Source organism: Martes martes, assembly GCF_963455335.1.
Source record: "Martes martes genome assembly, chromosome: 13".
In the NCBI taxonomy this organism is placed as follows: Eukaryota; Metazoa; Chordata; class Mammalia; order Carnivora; family Mustelidae; genus Martes; species Martes martes.
This window is the reverse complement of record NC_137901.1, coordinates 80115106-80131779: the sequence shown is the minus strand read 5'-3', so window position 1 is coordinate 80131779 and position 16674 is coordinate 80115106. Positions and strand designations below refer to the sequence as shown.

Here is a 16674-nt window from a genome sequence, read left to right as displayed (position 1 = left end):
CCAGGGTGTGTACTTCCCCGGCTCCCACCCTACCCGGCCACAGACCTCTGCCACCACCCAAGCCCGGATTCCCTGTCTGTCCCGTGAGAGTGTCTGCGTCACTGCGTGGCCACCCTTTGTTTTCATGGGAATCAGTCATCCACCAACACAGTTGATGGACATACTCCATTTAGTTCATGAATATCTGCTTTCATAACCCCTAAAAACTCACTTTGTTGGCGCGCCTAGTCACACTGATCTTCGAAAAGTCAGTGGAGCCCAGCAGCAGTAGCCTGAGATGATCATGCACAAAAAAGGAAGGATGGAGAGAGAGAAAGAAGCCACCTCTAGGTGCTACCGAGCCTGCTGACTTTGTGCTCAGCATTTTTCTGTGCACTAGATGAGGCCCGAGTGCCTGCCTTCGATGTGCCTCCAGCCTTCCTCGGGGAGACGCGCCATGCCAGAGGCCAGAACTGCGGGAGACCATCATCCACAGGCATATGGATAGCCCAGAAGTCAGGATGGGGCTGTGCTCACTAGGCAAGCCTCAGAGAGGAGCCAGGATTCGAACTTGGCCTTTAAGGGATTCACTCATATTTTTTTCAATAACTGGAAGAAACAAGGATCATTTAAGTGGGGAAAGGAACAGAGCAAAGCATAGGGGCTGTGACACATACAGCTCAGTCAGGGGACCATGATGAGCAGGGACCTGCATCCCAAAGTTATGCGGAGTGAGGCCTCGTAGATACACCGCAGTTGATTGCTGGTAATGAAGGGAAGACGACGATGGTATCAGGAGAGGGAAGAGAACTTTTAATGGCATGGATCAGCTCCATCCATGGGTGGAATGAATCATTCTTACAAAACTAGGTAGGACCACCAAAGGATTTTCACTTTTCCTACCTGCAAATCATTAAGCCCAGAATGAGTGTTTCTAAGGGCTTCCCAGTGCAGCTCCCTGGACAAGGGCCCTTGCCTGGTTGCATGGTTGGTGTCCCTAGAGACAGATGGACATCAGAGGCATGTCTCTGCTCGGCCAATGGAGGCCGTGTCACCATGGCCCAGAGTCAGAGAGGGCGCCTGTGCATACGATTCTGGGGATCTTAAATGGGACCTGCTACGCCAGCGAGCTTGCACTTGGACGTAGTCACTGAAATGTACTCAAAAGTGTTCCCCCCGAGTTTTATCTGTAAGAGCAGCAGCTTAGAAATATCCCATATTTCCACCAGTAGGAGACCCCTCAAGAGTCGGTCAGCTCAGGTTGTGATCAGCAGCGCGTGAGATTCAGCAGTGCGCCGGGCTTTGTGCTGAGTGTGGAGCCTGCTTAAAATTCTCGCTCTCCTTCTGCTTACCCCCGCTCCCTCGTGCTCTCTCCCAAAAAAATTAAAATAAACAAATAAATCAATACAACTAACTACAGTTAACTCTTGCACAACATAGAGGTTAGAAGCGCTGATGCCCCATGCAACGGAAAACCCACGCCCCGCCCCGTGTAACTTTTGACTCTCCCAAAACTTAACTACTAATAGCTGCTGTTGACAGGAAGCCTTGCTCATAACATAAACAGTCAAATTAACATATATTTTGCAAGTTATATGTATTATATACTGTATTCTTAAAATAAAATAAGCTAGAGAAATATAATTTAATTAAGAAAATTGTATGGGGGGGCGCCTGGGTGGCTCAGTGGGTTAAAGCCTCTGCCTTCGGCTCAGGTCATGATCCCAGGGAACTGGGATCGAGCCCCACATCGGGCTCTCTGCTCAGCGGGGAGCCTGCTTCCCTTCCTCTCTCTCTGCCTGCCTCTCTGCCTACTTGTGATATCTGTCTGTCAAATAAATAAATAAAATCTTTAAAAAAAAAAAAAAAAAGAAAATTGTATGGGGCCCCTGGGTGGCTCAGTCATTAAGCGTCTGCTTTCAGCTCAGGTCGTGATATCAGGGTCCTGAGATCGAGCCCCGCATCAAGCTCCCTGCTCCACGGGCGTCCTGTTCTCCCTCTCCCACTCCTCCCGCTTATGTTTCCTCTCACACTGTGTCTCTCTCTGCCAAAAAATAAATAAATAAACTCTTCATTTAAAAAATCGTATTAAAAATACATTGACAGTACTGTATTTTTTTTAATCTGCATATAGGTGGACCCATGTAGCTCAAACCTATGTTGCTCAAGGGTCAGCTGCATTTTTTTTAGTTAACATATAATGTATTATTTGTTTCAGGGGTACAGGTCTGTGAATCATCAGTCTTACACAATTCACAGCTCACCATGGCACATATCCTCCCCCATGTCCATCACCCAGCCACTCTATCCCTCTCCCCCAACCCCCCAGCAACCCCCAGTTTGTTTCCTGAGATTAAGAGTCTCTTATGGTTTGTCTCCCTCTCTGGTTTCATCTTTGTTTTTCCCTCCCTTCCCTTATGATCCTCTGTCTTGTTTCTCAAATTCCACATATCAATGAGAACATATGACATGAGATCATATGACAATGACAATTATCTTTCTCTGACTGACTTATTTCACTTAGCATAATACCCTCTAGTTCCATCCATGTCATTGCAAATGGCAAGATTTCATTTTTGAGGGCTGCATAGTATTCCATTGTATCTATATGTATATATACCACATCTTCTTTATCCATTCATCTGTTGATGGACATCTAGGCTCTTTCCATAGTTTGGCTATTGTGGACCTTGCTACTATAAACACTGAGGTGCACATTCCCCAGTCAGCTGTATTTTTAGAAAACAAAGTCCACCACCCGCTCTGAGCCACTATCCTGCCCCTGAAATGTTTTTCCTCAAACTTGGCTCATAAAAAACTTTCTCAAATGCTGACTCACAACCAAAGCTCACAGCTGAGGAGATTCATGAAAGTTTGCCTTTAAAAAAAAAAGTCCTGGGGCGCCTGGGTGGCTCAGTGGGTTAAAGCCTCTGCCTTTGGCTCAGGTCATGATCCCGGAGTCCTAGGATCGAGTCCCGCATTGGGCTCTCTGCTCAGCAGGGAGCCTGCTTCTTCCCCTCTCTCTCTCTGCCTACCTCTCTGCCTACTTGTGATCTGTCAAATAAATAAATAAAATCTTTTTTAAAAATAAATAAATAAATAAATAAATAAATAAACAAACAAATAAATAAAAGTCCCTATTTCCACCCTGCACCCACAGTGTGGTGGGGGCAGAGCAGAGAACATGGAACCTCAGAGTCCTGCCTCCCTGGGCCACCGTGCTGTCCCCCTGCTTGTGTGTGCAAAGGCAGGAAGCTGTGAACGGCGAGCCCCATTATAGACGTGGATCAAGCCCCAGGCTCACTAGCTTCTTCGTATAGCTGAGATGAGGACTCTTGGGTCCCTTCCTAAGAGGTCTTAATATTTAATTTAAGAAAATACCATTTTTTTGGCTCTTGCTATTTGCACAAGTGTTGAGTTACAAATTCAAACGGCAGAGAAGGGTATAGAAATAAAAGGAAAGCCCCCTTCAGCCCTAAGCCTCCCAGAATATTTCCTGTGCATTTGCAGACACCATGTCTCTCCCCCTCAACCTTATGTCCCCCGAGCCCATCACCATGCCCTGCACAGAGCTGGTGCTCATTTCAACCTGCTGGGTGACAGTGAAACTGTGAGGAAGCGAATAATGGTGGCAACTTCCCCACTTTCCATCTTTGGTTTCAGGGTGCTGATTTTGGCCGTGGAGTTCAGGTGGGACCAATAGTCAGTCCTAGCCCTAAGAATCATGGGGACAAAGGTGTGCCGAATCCTCCTAGAGGGAACACTGCTCTGGTCTGTGTCTTCAGTCTCCATCTCTGTAGTTCATGCTGCCCACTTAGGAAGGTGGGTGCTGAGGAGAAGGCAGGATAAGGGGATCAAAAAAAACAGAAGCCTGGGGCACCTGGGTGGGTCAGTTCATTGGGCATCTGCCTGTCGGTTTCAGCTCAGGTCGTGAGCTCAGGGTCCTGGCACTGAGCCCTGTGTCAGGCTCTGCACTCAGCTAGGATTCTGCTTGAGATTTTCTCTCTCCCTCTGTCCCTCCCCCCACTCACACTCGTGCTCTCACTCTCTCTCTCTCAAATAAATAAATAAATCTTTTAAAAGATTTTTTTCAAAATTTTTTCATTTGAGAGAGATAGTGAGCAAGAGCACAAGCAGGGAGGAGGGACAGAGGGAGAGGGAGAAGCAGGCTCCCTACTGAGCAGGGAGCCTGTGGGGCTCAGTCCCAGGACTCTGGGATCATGACCTGAGCTAAAGGCAGATGCTTAACTGACTGAGCCACCCAGGCGCCCCAATAAATAAATCTTTTTTTAAAAAGAAAGAGGGGTGCCTGGGTGGCTCAGTGGGTTAAGCCTCTGCCTTCAGCTCAGGTCATGATCTCAGGGTCCTGGGATCGAGCCCCGCTTCGGGCTCTCTGCTCAGTGGGGAGCCTGCTTCCTCCTCTCTCTCTGCCTGCCTCTCTGCCTACTTGTGATCTCTCTCTCTCTCTGTCAAATAAATAAATAAAATCTTTATTAAAAAAAGGAAAGAAAGAAAGAAAAAGAAAAAGCAGAAGACTGGATCTGAGACACATGAGAGAGGAAGAGGCCATTTGGCAGCCGCTGGAAGGGATGGCAACTCCCTGTGCCCCATGCCCGGCTATTAGTGAACAGTTATCTGTGCCTCAGTGAGTGGTTACCAAGGCTATCAGTGAGTGGTCATCAGTGTTTCACTGAGTGGTTATCAGTGCCTCAGTGAGCGGTGGTCAGTGCCTCAGTGCGTGGTGATCAGCAGTTCAGTGAGTGGTATCCTTGCTTCAGTGAGCGGTCCTCAGTACCTCCATGAGTGGTTGGCCATCAGTACCTCAGTGAGTGGTTGGTCATCCGTGGCTCAGTGAGTGGTTGGTCATCAGTGCCTCAGTGAGCGGTCATGGTACCTCAGTGAGTGGTTGGTCATCAGTGCCTTAGTGGGTGGTCATCAATGCCTCCATGAGTGGCTGGTTATCAGTGCTTCAGTGACTAGCCTCCATGCCTCAGTGAGGGGTCATCAGTGCCTCAGTGAGTGGTTACCAAGTCTATCAGTGAGTGGTGATCAGTGCTATGGTGAGTGGTTACTGATTGTGTAAAGTCTGTGAGGAGAGAGCAGAGAACTGAGAGCTTCTGAGCACTATGAAATTATAGCAGGTGGACCTTGAGTGCACACTAACTGGACTTCCAGAAGGGCCGCGCTGAGGGCTGGGAGGCAGCAAGGCAGCAGAGAACTGACCCCAAATCAAATGGGCAGACCCTATCTACAGTAGTCTTGCCGGCTGTACCCCCATGTTATAACATGCATTTTTGACCCCATAATTTCACTGCTAGGAATTTCACTTGTTTTTCCTTGGCAAAATTGCCCAAACAAGAATATACCTCGTTCATACTATGACCAAATGAGAAACAGCATAAATGTCCCTGGAGAGGGGAACAGATAAGTGAATCATGGTTCATCCAACAGTGGAACACTATGCAGCCATTAAAAAGGATGATGAAACCTTTCTTTGTTGACATAGGAAGAGATCAGCAATCTATTTTTAGTGGAGAAAAAGCATATTACAGAACAACACGGACAGATGATCTCACTTATTTAAAATAGAATATGTGTGCGGGTGTGTGTGTGCATCAAGGGATGTCTGACAAAGTGGTCCCCTAAAGCAAGGGTTGCAAATTTACATGTATGCATGGATCCAGTGACATGTGCCCAGAAGAGGTCAGGGTGAGCAAGAGAGTCTGTGTCCCATCTAAAGGGGCTTCTGATACTCATCCATGGGAATACAGACTCCATCTTGTCAGATCTTTCCATTTGTTCGAGAAAAACTGGAAATTCAGGCTTCTATAAGAAAGTACATGAGGGGCACCTGGGTGGCTCAGTGGGTTAAGGCCTCTGCCTTCGGCTCAGGTCGTGATCCCAGGGTCCTGGGATCGAGCCCCTCATTGAGCCCCGCATTGGGCTCTCTGCTCAGCGGGGAGCCTGCTTCTTCCTCTCTCTCTGCCTGCCTCTCTGCCTACTTGTAATCTCTGTCTGTCAAATAAATAAATAAATAAATCTTTAAAAAAAAAAGTACATGATTTTTCAGTGCAGGGGGGAGAGACTTGGGAGCTGAACAAAACCCAGCTGTAGGCCAGATTTAGCCAGGAGACCACCAGGTTGGAACCCTTGCCCAGACACTGGGATACCCTTAGACAGAGTCACTGGCATTGAAGGCCACCTCATCTTAACCCTCAATATCTATCTCTGTGCCTCAGTTTCACCATCTGGAAACCAAGGGAGTTGGGTTAGGTGGTCTCTAAAGTCCTCTCTAGCCCTGGCTATACTTTTAGAATGGTGACCTTTTGGGTCATAGATTTTTTGAGGATTGGATCAAAACCTTAGTTTCTCTCTCAAGTAGGGAGAAATACGGGAGTATAACACCAACCAACTTTATGTGTAATTTTGGGGGGGGTTTCCAAATTTCTTGAGGCCTCCCTCAAATTCATTCCTTTATCTAGTCATTCATCATTCATTCATTCATTCATTCATTCATAGTTACTGGATGCCTGCCCTATGCTAGTCACCATGCCCAGGCTGGGATATAGTGATGGGCAAAGTAGACATGATTGGCACCCTCATGGGACCTAGAAGCCAGTGTCACCCAGGTTGGGAAGTCCCGTCCTGGAGGTCAGTGGCTTAAGCAGGCTGCTGGTGAGCCACAAAGTAGGGGACGCAACACTGGTAACTGCTTTAAACAAAAGGCTCTAGAAAGTCCCCTGTGAGTTCCCACCATACTCTGAGTACAGACCCACAGACTGAATTTTATCTCAAATAATAACACATATCCCGGACTCCCACTTATCACTTTCTACCATTTTCTGAACATCAGTGACATGCCCCACATTGCTCAGAAGGTAAAGGGACAGGGCGCCTGGGTGGCTCAGTTGGTTAAGCAACTGCCTTCGGCTCAGGTCATGATCCCGGAGTCCTGGGATCGAGTCCCACATCGGGCTCCCAGCTCCAAGGAGAGTCTGCTTCGCTCTCTGACCTTCTCCCCTCTCATGCTTTCTCTCACTGTCTCTCTCAAATAAATAAATAAAGTCTTTTTTAAAAAGAAGGTAAAGGGATAGTTGATAGGTGGCAGATGTGGACCTGATCAAAAAGTCAGCCTGACTCCAGAGTTCATGTCACTTTCCACCAAGCTGTCCTGCCTCTACATAAAACCCAGGTGACTACGACAGTTACCAATGGTTAAATTTTCAGAATCAAGACTTAGGCCCCATGATGTGCCACCTAAAACATTTTAAATCTGGGCTGTCTTTGAAAGCGGTGCCTCTTCTTAAATCCATCCCATTACTCCTGACACATTCCCACTCTTTGAAGACTACCCCCCACCCCCAAAGCTAAGCTTCCCTGTCTTCAGTAGGTTAGCCTCTTCGGGATTTATTAAGTACCATGTGCTAGGTTGAAGAATGCCAGGTGTACACGGTGCCTGGCTGTACCATGGTGATAGGCAGAGGCCGGCAGTCAGGGAAGATTCTCCAGGCCCTTAGTAACATTGCTCTGACTTGGACTTCCTCCCCGACATCGGGATGGGCGTGCAAGGAGTCCTCTGCATCCCCAGGCACTCCAGGAATAGCCAGAGGTATGTTCCACCAAGAACATTCCACACAAAAAAACCACAGATTTAGCTGAGGACGATAACATCCGACTCCAGAAGTCAGTGACATGACTGAGACATGGGCATGAAGGGCAACGTTTATCTAGAAAGCCCTTCCGGACCTTTGCTACATTTCATGCCCTTTAGACAACGGTTACAATGAAAGAATATTCACATATGCTTTGACAGCAAAGTTCCACTTGGAGGCATTTTTAAGAAAATCATCCATGGGGGCACCTGGGTGGCTCAGTGGGTTAAGCCTCTGCCTTTGGCTCAGGTCAGGATCCCAGGGTCCTGGGATTGAGCTCTGTATCGGGTTCCCTGCTCAGCGGGAAACCTGCTTTGCCATCTGCACCCCGAGTTGTGTCCCCACTCAAATAAATAAATAAAATCTAAAAAAAAAAAAAAAACCACACACACACACCAGAAAATCATCCATGATGTTCCCAAAGAGTTATACACAAGGATGTTCATCATCACATTGGAAATGATCTAAATGGGGGCGCCTGGGTGGCTCAGTGGGTTAAAGCCTCTGCCTTTGGCTCAGGTCATGATCCCAGGCTCCTGGGATCAAGCCCCGCATCAGGCTCTCTGCTCAGCGGGGAGCCTGCTTCCCCCTCTCTCTCTGCCTGCCTCTCTGCCTACTTGTGATCTCTGTCTGTCAAATAAATAAATAAAAATCTTTAAAAAAAAAAAAAAGGAAATTATCTAAATGTCCAACAGTAGTGGATTGGGAAGGTAAATGTTGGAACAGCCAAATAATGAAATAGCAAGCAACCTCTAAGTGTATTATAGAAAATATCACAATGAGTGGAGAAATGTCTGTGCTAAAAAGAAGTCAGGTTATAGAGAATAAATATCTAGAGCGAGTGATTCCATTTGTTAAAGCCCCTATCAGTCCATTTTTGAAAATGGAAAGAAGCCTCTCAAAATGTTCAGAGTGAGTAGTAAGATTAAAAAAAAAATCCACAAAATTGTCTTTTATTCAGCATTTTCCAAATATTTAATAAGGAACTTGTAATATTTTTTGCAATCAAGAAAAAGCTATTTAAAAAGGGAGGGGGGGTGTTCCATAAATTTTCCCAGTGCAATTTAATTCCATCTTGCCCAAGTCTGTGGTCTGCAGAACAAAGGTCCAGGATGGCAACACTCTGTAGGGGCAGCCAATTTTCTCCCCACAGGAAGGTAAAGGAGATTTCTCCTTCCCTGGGCATTTAGCAGTAATAAAAGAATGCATCTCACTGACTGAGTTAAAACAGAGACACCCCCTCACCCACCCAATAGCAGGGCACCAGTTTAGGGCAGGAAAGAGACAGGGAGATGAGGCTAAGTTGAATGGTGACATTTCTTACGTGATAGAAATCCAGCCAGTATCCACAACATTCCGAGGCTCCTGAGGGCTGGGCATCTGTGAACTGGTGCAGGAATCAGGACCTCTCAAACCCCGGCAGGAGGTGAACTTGTTCATTTGCACAGAGAGGCTGCGGTGAGAGTCAGAGCCAGGGTCTCCAGCTCCCAAAGTCTAGAAGCCTCGGAGCCGGGAGCTGGGACTAGTTCATCCCTATATCCCTGCATCCCAGCACCTGGCTCGTAGCTGGTGCTCAGTGCATCGTGCAAATACATGACGATGGAGCAGAGTCCTCCCTACTGTGTCACATCTAATTCTCCCCCTCCCCCCTGCAAAGCACCTGCTCATTCACTACCCGCACTTGTGAATCCCGTTACTGATGAAAGCCTCTCTGAGCTTGGTTTTCTCACCCCCCACTTCCTATTGAACTTGGAACCAACTTGGGCTCCGTGCCACAGCCTCATGTAGCCACTCCCTGCCTCTCAGACTTCTTCTTCCCCAAGTTCATGTGGCTTTAGCCACACTCCTCGGGTTTCTTTCTTACTCAGACACACGGAGCGAAGTCTCACCTCCCAGACCACTGGTCTTCCTATCATCTCCCCCAGAACGCCCTTCTTGCAAGCCTTCACGGCCGGCTCCTTCTTGTCATTCAAGTCACGGGTCCCCTGGCTCCTCCTGAAAGTACCCATCCCTAACCACTCATGTAGGTGAGGCATCCCCTGGGCTCTCCATTATACTGCCTTCCTGGAATACCTTCAGAGTCCTTGGCACTTCCTGAAATTATCTTTGTGTCAGCTTGTGTGATCCGAAAATGGCCAAATTATCTCCTATCCCACGTGCTGTGCCAGAACCTTGCCACCAGCTCCCGGGGAGATGTCTTAATTCCATTCCCCGGGAACATGCGCCGGCTGGTGACTTCCTTCTAACCTAAACGACTTCTGAAGCCGGGTCAGAAGAGGCAAAGTGGCTTCCACCTTTGTCCCCTGGAAGCTTGGTCTTGGGGCTCTTTGTCACCGGGTCAGAATCTAACCACGGTGAGGCCGCCACGCTGTGGAAAAGCCTGGGGCACAGAGGAGATGAATGCAGAGTCCCCACGACCTCCTCCCCATGCCCAGCATGATTCCAGCCCCCACCCAGCCTGGAGCAGAGACAGGTCACCCCTATGCCATGTCCGAATCCCTAATGCACAGAATGTGTAAGCATAATCAGACAATTGTTTTAGGCCGTGAGGATTTGGAGTAACTAGTTATAGAGCAATAGTAACCAGAACAATCTGTATTAACTTATCATCGGTCTTTTCCCACTAAAATGTACACGAGGGCAGTGCCTTCTATGCCATGGTCCCTCCTGTGACCACCACCATGCCCTTCGCCTAGTAGGTCCTCCAAAATGATTAGCTGAGTAAGTGACAGAAGCTGAATTTGGGATTACCTATCTTGCATAGTTTCTGACTGATACATCTATCCATTACATAATCATTGCACACCTACTATGCAACAAGCAAGTCACACGCGATGGGGCGTTCCATTGTTCCCATGAAATCCTATCACACTTAACACTGGTGATGACCAGAGGGAAAACAGTAGCCCCCACATCCCCCCCTCCCTTCCCCCCAGTATAGTTCTGAAAAGCTGCCTGTCAAAAACCAGAGGTTGCCAAATCCACGCAGCCCACATCTGGGGGTGTATTTAATTATCCCCGGGTGCAGCTGTTTTTACACTGACAGCTCAGTCACTTGTGCCCTGGCCTCTCGCTAGGCAAGCGGGTGACTCCAGACAGGGACCATGTGGTGGGCAGGCTGCCAAGGTCCTGCACATCTGGCCCCTTCCCGGGGGGTACCTCCCCAACAGCTGTCTCCTTCCTTTTGGATTGCTCCCTCCCCTGGTCTAGGCTTTCAGGCTCTAGAAGTAATCCTGGCAGGGGTGCAGTAGGCTGGGTGGGAGGCTGGAGGGATGAGCCTCCGGGTTTAACTACTTAGTCCCCTAAGTACCTGCCAAGAACCAGTTAGCATGTCTGGCTGGCAGGCCAGGCCTTCATTAATTCATTAAAGCAGGCTGCTGCTGGCCCGTTGTCTTCCTTGTTGCTGACCACGTCGCCTCCTGAGCCTGCAGGGTCCTCTTCCTCCCCTTCTTCTTAGTCCCAAGGCAAGATTCTGTCCACAGTGCCCCTTTTTCCCAGCCAGATTCCCTGGCTGTATTCTCTTTCCCTCCCTGCCCCCTCCCAAGGCACAGTTCTCCCTCTCCCCGCCCCCGCCAGCCAGTGCTCACCAGAAAGCATCTTTTGTTCCCTCTCCTGCATCTTTGCTGCTCAGTGACGGGTTAAATCATACCCATCTTCCTCTTGGCCTCCTCTGCCTCCAAGGAGCCTCCCCTGAGGCTCTCGCAGAAAGGGAATCTTGCTAGTGCAAGAATTCACAGCTCATCACCCCCTCTGCTTGCTGTCCTGAGTCTTCTCCTCCCCTGCACACCCCCCCCAAAACATCTGGGGGGGGCTGTGTGCCCCAATTTCTAATGTTGCCACCAGTCCTTTGGGACGCAAGTGAACCTCTCTGCCTCAGTTTCCTCTTTGAAATAATAAGAATGGCATTACCCATTTCGTAACAGCCTCTGATGAGTGAGCTAAGTGCCAGGCACTGCACTGGGCACTTTAAATGGATGCTCTCCGATCAGCCTTCCGACAGTCCTAGAAGAGGTACAGCTCCAGTTTAGGCTCAGAAAGGTTATGGTTCTTACCCAACATCACACTGCCAGCAAGTTTCTGGGCAGGGACTTAAATCCAGTCCCTGTCTGATCCCTAAAGTCATGCTTTTCCACTGTGCCATCCTGGCGGGGCTGGCCCTGATTCCCCAAGAGGGCACGTAGGGATGGTGGGGAATTGCCCCCTAACAGTGCTCTGGGAAAGGAAACTATTAAATGCACAATCATAAGCATGACAGCTCACATTTGTATCTGCTTCTTATGCATCTGGCACTGTTCTAGAACTCTCTGGATGTGAATTCATTTCACCCTCGTGACAACACCTTTGCCATAAAGTACTATTATTGTCCCCACTGAAAATATGGGGAACACTTAGTAACAGGTGTGTGTGTGTTTATTTAATGATGACTTCTGAAAGAAGCGTTGCTGGCTCACAGATGAGGCTCAGGACAAGTTTGTTGACACCGTTGTCCACACGGCCAAGCTCACCCTTAACAGCTCACCCTTAACGTCGAAGAGAAGAACCGCCTGTCCTATAGGGCTGACTGAGCGCCCCCCGCCCCGGAAATACTGAAGGTATCCTACAAGCATTCTCACTTCTCTAGGATAGGAAGGGTGGAGAGGACCACACATGGAACTCAAAAACTGTCTTTCTCTAGTGGATTTTCTTTCACTTCTTAAGTTACGGTGGAGCCTAGGGGAAACATGAGTTTCCCCCCAATTAAGTCAAACGCACTCGCAAGGCCGGAGCTGTAGGCAGTAGGCGGCGGGAAAAGAACTCGAGTTTCTGGCCTAGGGACCGAGGCTGGGAGCCCAAGGCCGGCGAACCCCCGGGTGGGAGCTCAGGAATCGGGTGGTCCACAATTCCATCGGTGTCCCCAGGGAGTGAGGCGAGGCGCTGCAGGAAAGCTGAGCCGGGCTTCCTGGTGTTAGGGCGCCCGAGGAGGGAGAACTCTGGACGGTGTGGTTGCAGGGGACGCCAGGCGGAAGGAGGAGGAACCCCCGGGTGGCCTGGAGTCGAGAAGCAGCCCGGAACTCTGGGGCAGAAGCGAAGTGAGGAGGGGGTCATAAACCCTACGCCGACAATGACCAATTACCTGCCGACGCCGCCCAGCAAAACTGCCACCGGACCCCTCCCCGGCCCGCGTAAGATCCCTGCCTCCCCGCTCCTCCCCCGCCCCGGGCGCGGAGGGGCACCCTGGGTCCTCCCCGCGAGCCCTACCCGAGGTCTCCCGCCCCCTCCCGGCCGGCAGCCTCCTCCCGCGGCGCTGGAGCACCCCCAGCCCTGACGCGCACTCGGCCTGTGCGCCCCCGGGGCGGGCGCCCAGCATCCCGCACCGCCCGGTCGCGGGAAGGGAGCGCTCTCCCAGCCTCGCCTGGACCCCAAGACCGCAGGAAGCCGTGGCCTGGCCCTCCTACTGGGTTCCTCTCGCGTGCATCCTGTTTCTAATTCACATTCCCACTATCTTTTGCAACTTGTTCTCCAGGCAGTTTCTCTTACTCACCAGCTCCCCCATCTTCCCTTTCCTGGTCTCGCCGCCCGCTTTTTCTTTCCCTCTCCTTCCACTTTCTTTCCGCCTTTCCCCAAATTCCAGGCTTTGGGCTTCGCGTCTCTCTCTGGACTCACTTTTCCTGCCCCCCTCCTCCGCCCCGTCCAAAATGTAGTTCCTGCCCCGGGGATTTGGCAGCCCCAGCCTGGCCCCTTCCGACCCGAGGGCAGCCCCTCTCCCCCGAGGGGGAGTGGCGGATGGGACCTCTAGCCGGGCAGAGAGCGCCCCGAAGCACGCACCTCTCTTCGCCAGCGCCCGGGCTGCGCCGGCCCACGCGACATCTGTCGCCCGCGCTCCCGGCTCACACCCTGCGCACCCCCGCAGCTCCCCGGGCGCTGCCACCCCCCACGCTCCGGCTGCCGCCTCTCCCCGCGGGCGCCGTGCCAGCTTCTCAGGGTGTCGGCGCACGGCAGGGCTCCGCCGGGGCAGAGCGCTGGGCATCTGTGGGTCGTGGCACCCCCCAGCCGCTGGCTTTCTCACCTTCGACCTTCACCTTCCAGCCCTAGATCCACCTGTGGTGGGGTTCAGGCTGATTTTCTCTCCTTCTCCATTCTCTGCAGTTCTACTCTGTTCCAGAATCTGAGAAGACAATCCCTTACACGTTTGGTCCCCTAGGCGCACAGCTAGTGCTCAAAAATTCCCCAGCCCCAAGGGCCTAGTGCACAGAAGATGCTTAGTACCTTTCTCCCACTGGTACCAAACAGTGGGCGCTCAACACTCCCCACGCCCACCAGCACGCAGTGCCTAGCATGCTGCAAGCTTTCAAACATTCCCTCCCTAAACATTTATGGCCTAGCACCCAGAAGGAGTTCAATAAATGCTCTTTTATTAAGACTTCCCTTTGGGGTTTCCCTAACAGCCTCCGATCCCAGCCTACTTTGGGGGCATCCTTCTCCATCTCAGCTCCAGCCTTCTGGGGAAGAGGAGGCCAAGCTCCTTAAACGGGACACCTCGTTGCAGAAAGAGTGAAGAAGTTGGCAAAGCGGAGAAAAACTGCAAAGTGCGCGGGGCCGTAGGGGAGAGAGCTCCACCGGAAACCTGGAGGGGGAGGCAGTCCTGAGAAGCGCTCCGGGAGGAACGAGGGAGTGCCACTTAGGGAGAAGAGGGTTCGGAGACTGGCGATTTAGGACAGCAGACAGCTTGGAAGAGGAGAGGGGACTTGCTTTGAACCCGCGATAGATTATAATTCTTTGGCGTGGCTGGTAACTACGTCCTCATTGCAAACACACTTTTTACTTGCACTGTGTGTTTACTTGAGGCTCTGGTGGGCGTTATGGAGGCTAAAGTCCCCGCCGCCAAGCCATCCCACTAGGAGAGTGGCGAGATGCGCTCAAGGAGTCGAGAAAAGAAGACAGAACAGACCTGACCCTTAGAAGGAGAGATAGGAACTGGAGGGGAGGAGGCTGAGGAGAGAAGAGAGCAGGGGGGGAAAGAGATGGGAAGAGGAGAAAGCAAACTTGGTCGCTCTGGCGCTCCCAGCCTGCCGGGTATGACCAGTCCCCAGCCGCCGCGCCCTGGCGCGCGCTCGCGTACCTGTTGCTCTCTCCGGCTGGGTCTCGGCTCCGGCCCCACCAAGAAGCCCCGCGTTCCTACAAGTTCCGCCTGCCGAGCAGCCAGGCCGCCAGCGCCGCCACCTGCGCGGCCGCGCACAGCCAGGGCCAGTAGGTGGGGAGCGCGCCGGGCGCCGGCGCCCTCCGGCTCCGCGCGCGGCGCCGCCACATGGTGCGCTGGTGCAGCTCGTCGCCGAGCGCCTTGAGCCGAGCGGCGGTGAGCTGCGCGGCGGACGAGCGCAGACCCAGGCGGCCCGCGCTGCAGGCGCACACCGCCGGGGGCCCGCGGCCGCGGTGCAGGGGGCACGGACACATGACCGCTCGCCTCGCTCCCTCCCCGCGCTCGGGCCGCCCCTCGCCTCCGCTCCCTCCGGCCTCTGCGCCTGCCTCCGCCGCGCTCCAGCCGCCGGGGGCCTCCCCTGGACACCAAGTTTCTCCTTGTGTTGTGCGTTTGTTGTGCTGACGGCGCTATTATTAATTAAAGTGTCACATGGTGGAGGGGGGCGGGGAGGGCGCGGGGAGGGGGGTTACATCATCCGGCCCCCGGGGGGGGGGCTGCAGGCAGAAGAAACCGAGAGGTAACTTTTAACCCTAGCGGCGCCGGCAGCGAGAGGGCGCGCGTCGGAGAGAGGAGGAGCGCGGCGCGCTGGGACGCGACCAGGCCCCCGCCGCCGAGGTCCCGGGCTTGGGGGTCGCGTGGGACCCCCGCGGAGGCGGAGATCGCGAGGGCAGGCCTTCTCGTTCTCTTTTTCCTGAATTCAGCTTCGCTTCCGATTTGGCGAGGGAAGCAGGCTTGTTTGCGTTTGGGATGAAGCTCATATCGAATTCGGCTGCATTATTCAAAAATATTCCGAGGCTATTGTTTTGTTTGGGGGAGGGGGGTTGACTGAAAATCTCATGAGAGAGCCAGATTCAACCCAACTTGCCCACTTCCAGGTCTGACTCGGCACCTATAGGCTTCGGATTTGAACGACACACGCCCCCACCCCGCTCGCGGCTTCCCCGCCAGACCCTAACGCACCCCCAGAGCCTCTAGAACGCTTGATGGAGGCGGGGCGGGGGATTAAAAGGGTCGGTCCCTAGCCGCAGAGGCGCGCACCCGAAAGGCTCTCGCAAGGGGCTTTCTGGAAGGTAACTTATTTTTGTCTGCTTCCTTGTGAATATTGTTCTCCTGCCGGGTTACAGTTTCTAGCGGCGATCCCTATTTAATGCGCAGTGGAGACCCTGAGGGGCCGACGAGGAGGTGGGGCTCAGGGGACATTAGACTGGAAAGGCTGGAGTTGTCCCTGCTTAGTGAAGCTACAGATGGGCAAGGGACACTCAGGGTTTGGGGGGAGATGATGAGCCCTTCTCTGATCTTAAATTTAATGGCATTCAGATAACTTTGGGATTCAGAAAACTAGAGGAGCCAGAGGTGGCTCCAAGCCACCAGTCTGGGACCTGATGAGGAAACTTTGATTGTCTCCTTCCCCGGGGCTGCCAAGGCCTGAGTCCTTTGGTCTCTTGGAAAACATTCTCAAGATTACGAACATCGTTAGGGTTTGCATTTGTCATGAGGACAGATTTCCCCTTGGCCTCCCCCACGGTCAGGTGTCAGACCCCAGCTCCACAGTGTGATGGTGGTGGGCCCTGCCCTCACCCAACCTGTATTCCTATCCTCCCCAACGGGCATCACTTACCTTCTGAGTGCCTTCCATGCACCTTACTGGGCTCTGGTCCCTGCCTGGCTGCCTTAAGGAAATCCCCCAGCACTTGGGGGCACGAGCTATTATTATCTTGTTTTAAGATGAAGAAACTGAGACACAGGGAGGTAAGGCCTCTTGCCCAAGTTCACCGAGTTAGTGAAGAGGGAACTTGGATCTAAACTAGGGCAGCACGCTGTAGACTGTGAACGCTTAACCACGGTTTTATACTGCCCCCTGTAATC

At 51.9% G+C, this 16674-nt stretch overlaps 1 protein-coding gene across 1 annotated transcript; it reads right to left on the bottom strand.

The window, feature by feature from the left end:
- Positions 1 to 14786: 14786 nt before the first annotated feature.
- HRK (harakiri, BCL2 interacting protein) lies at positions 14787 to 15062 on the bottom strand (the record flags this gene model as incomplete). Its single annotated transcript, XM_080821672.1, has 1 exon — positions 14787 to 15062. The coding sequence occupies one exon, from the start codon at positions 15060 to 15062 to the stop codon at positions 14787 to 14789; it is 276 nt and encodes a 91-aa protein (XP_080677798.1).
- Between the last annotated feature and the right edge of the window lie 1612 nt (positions 15063 to 16674).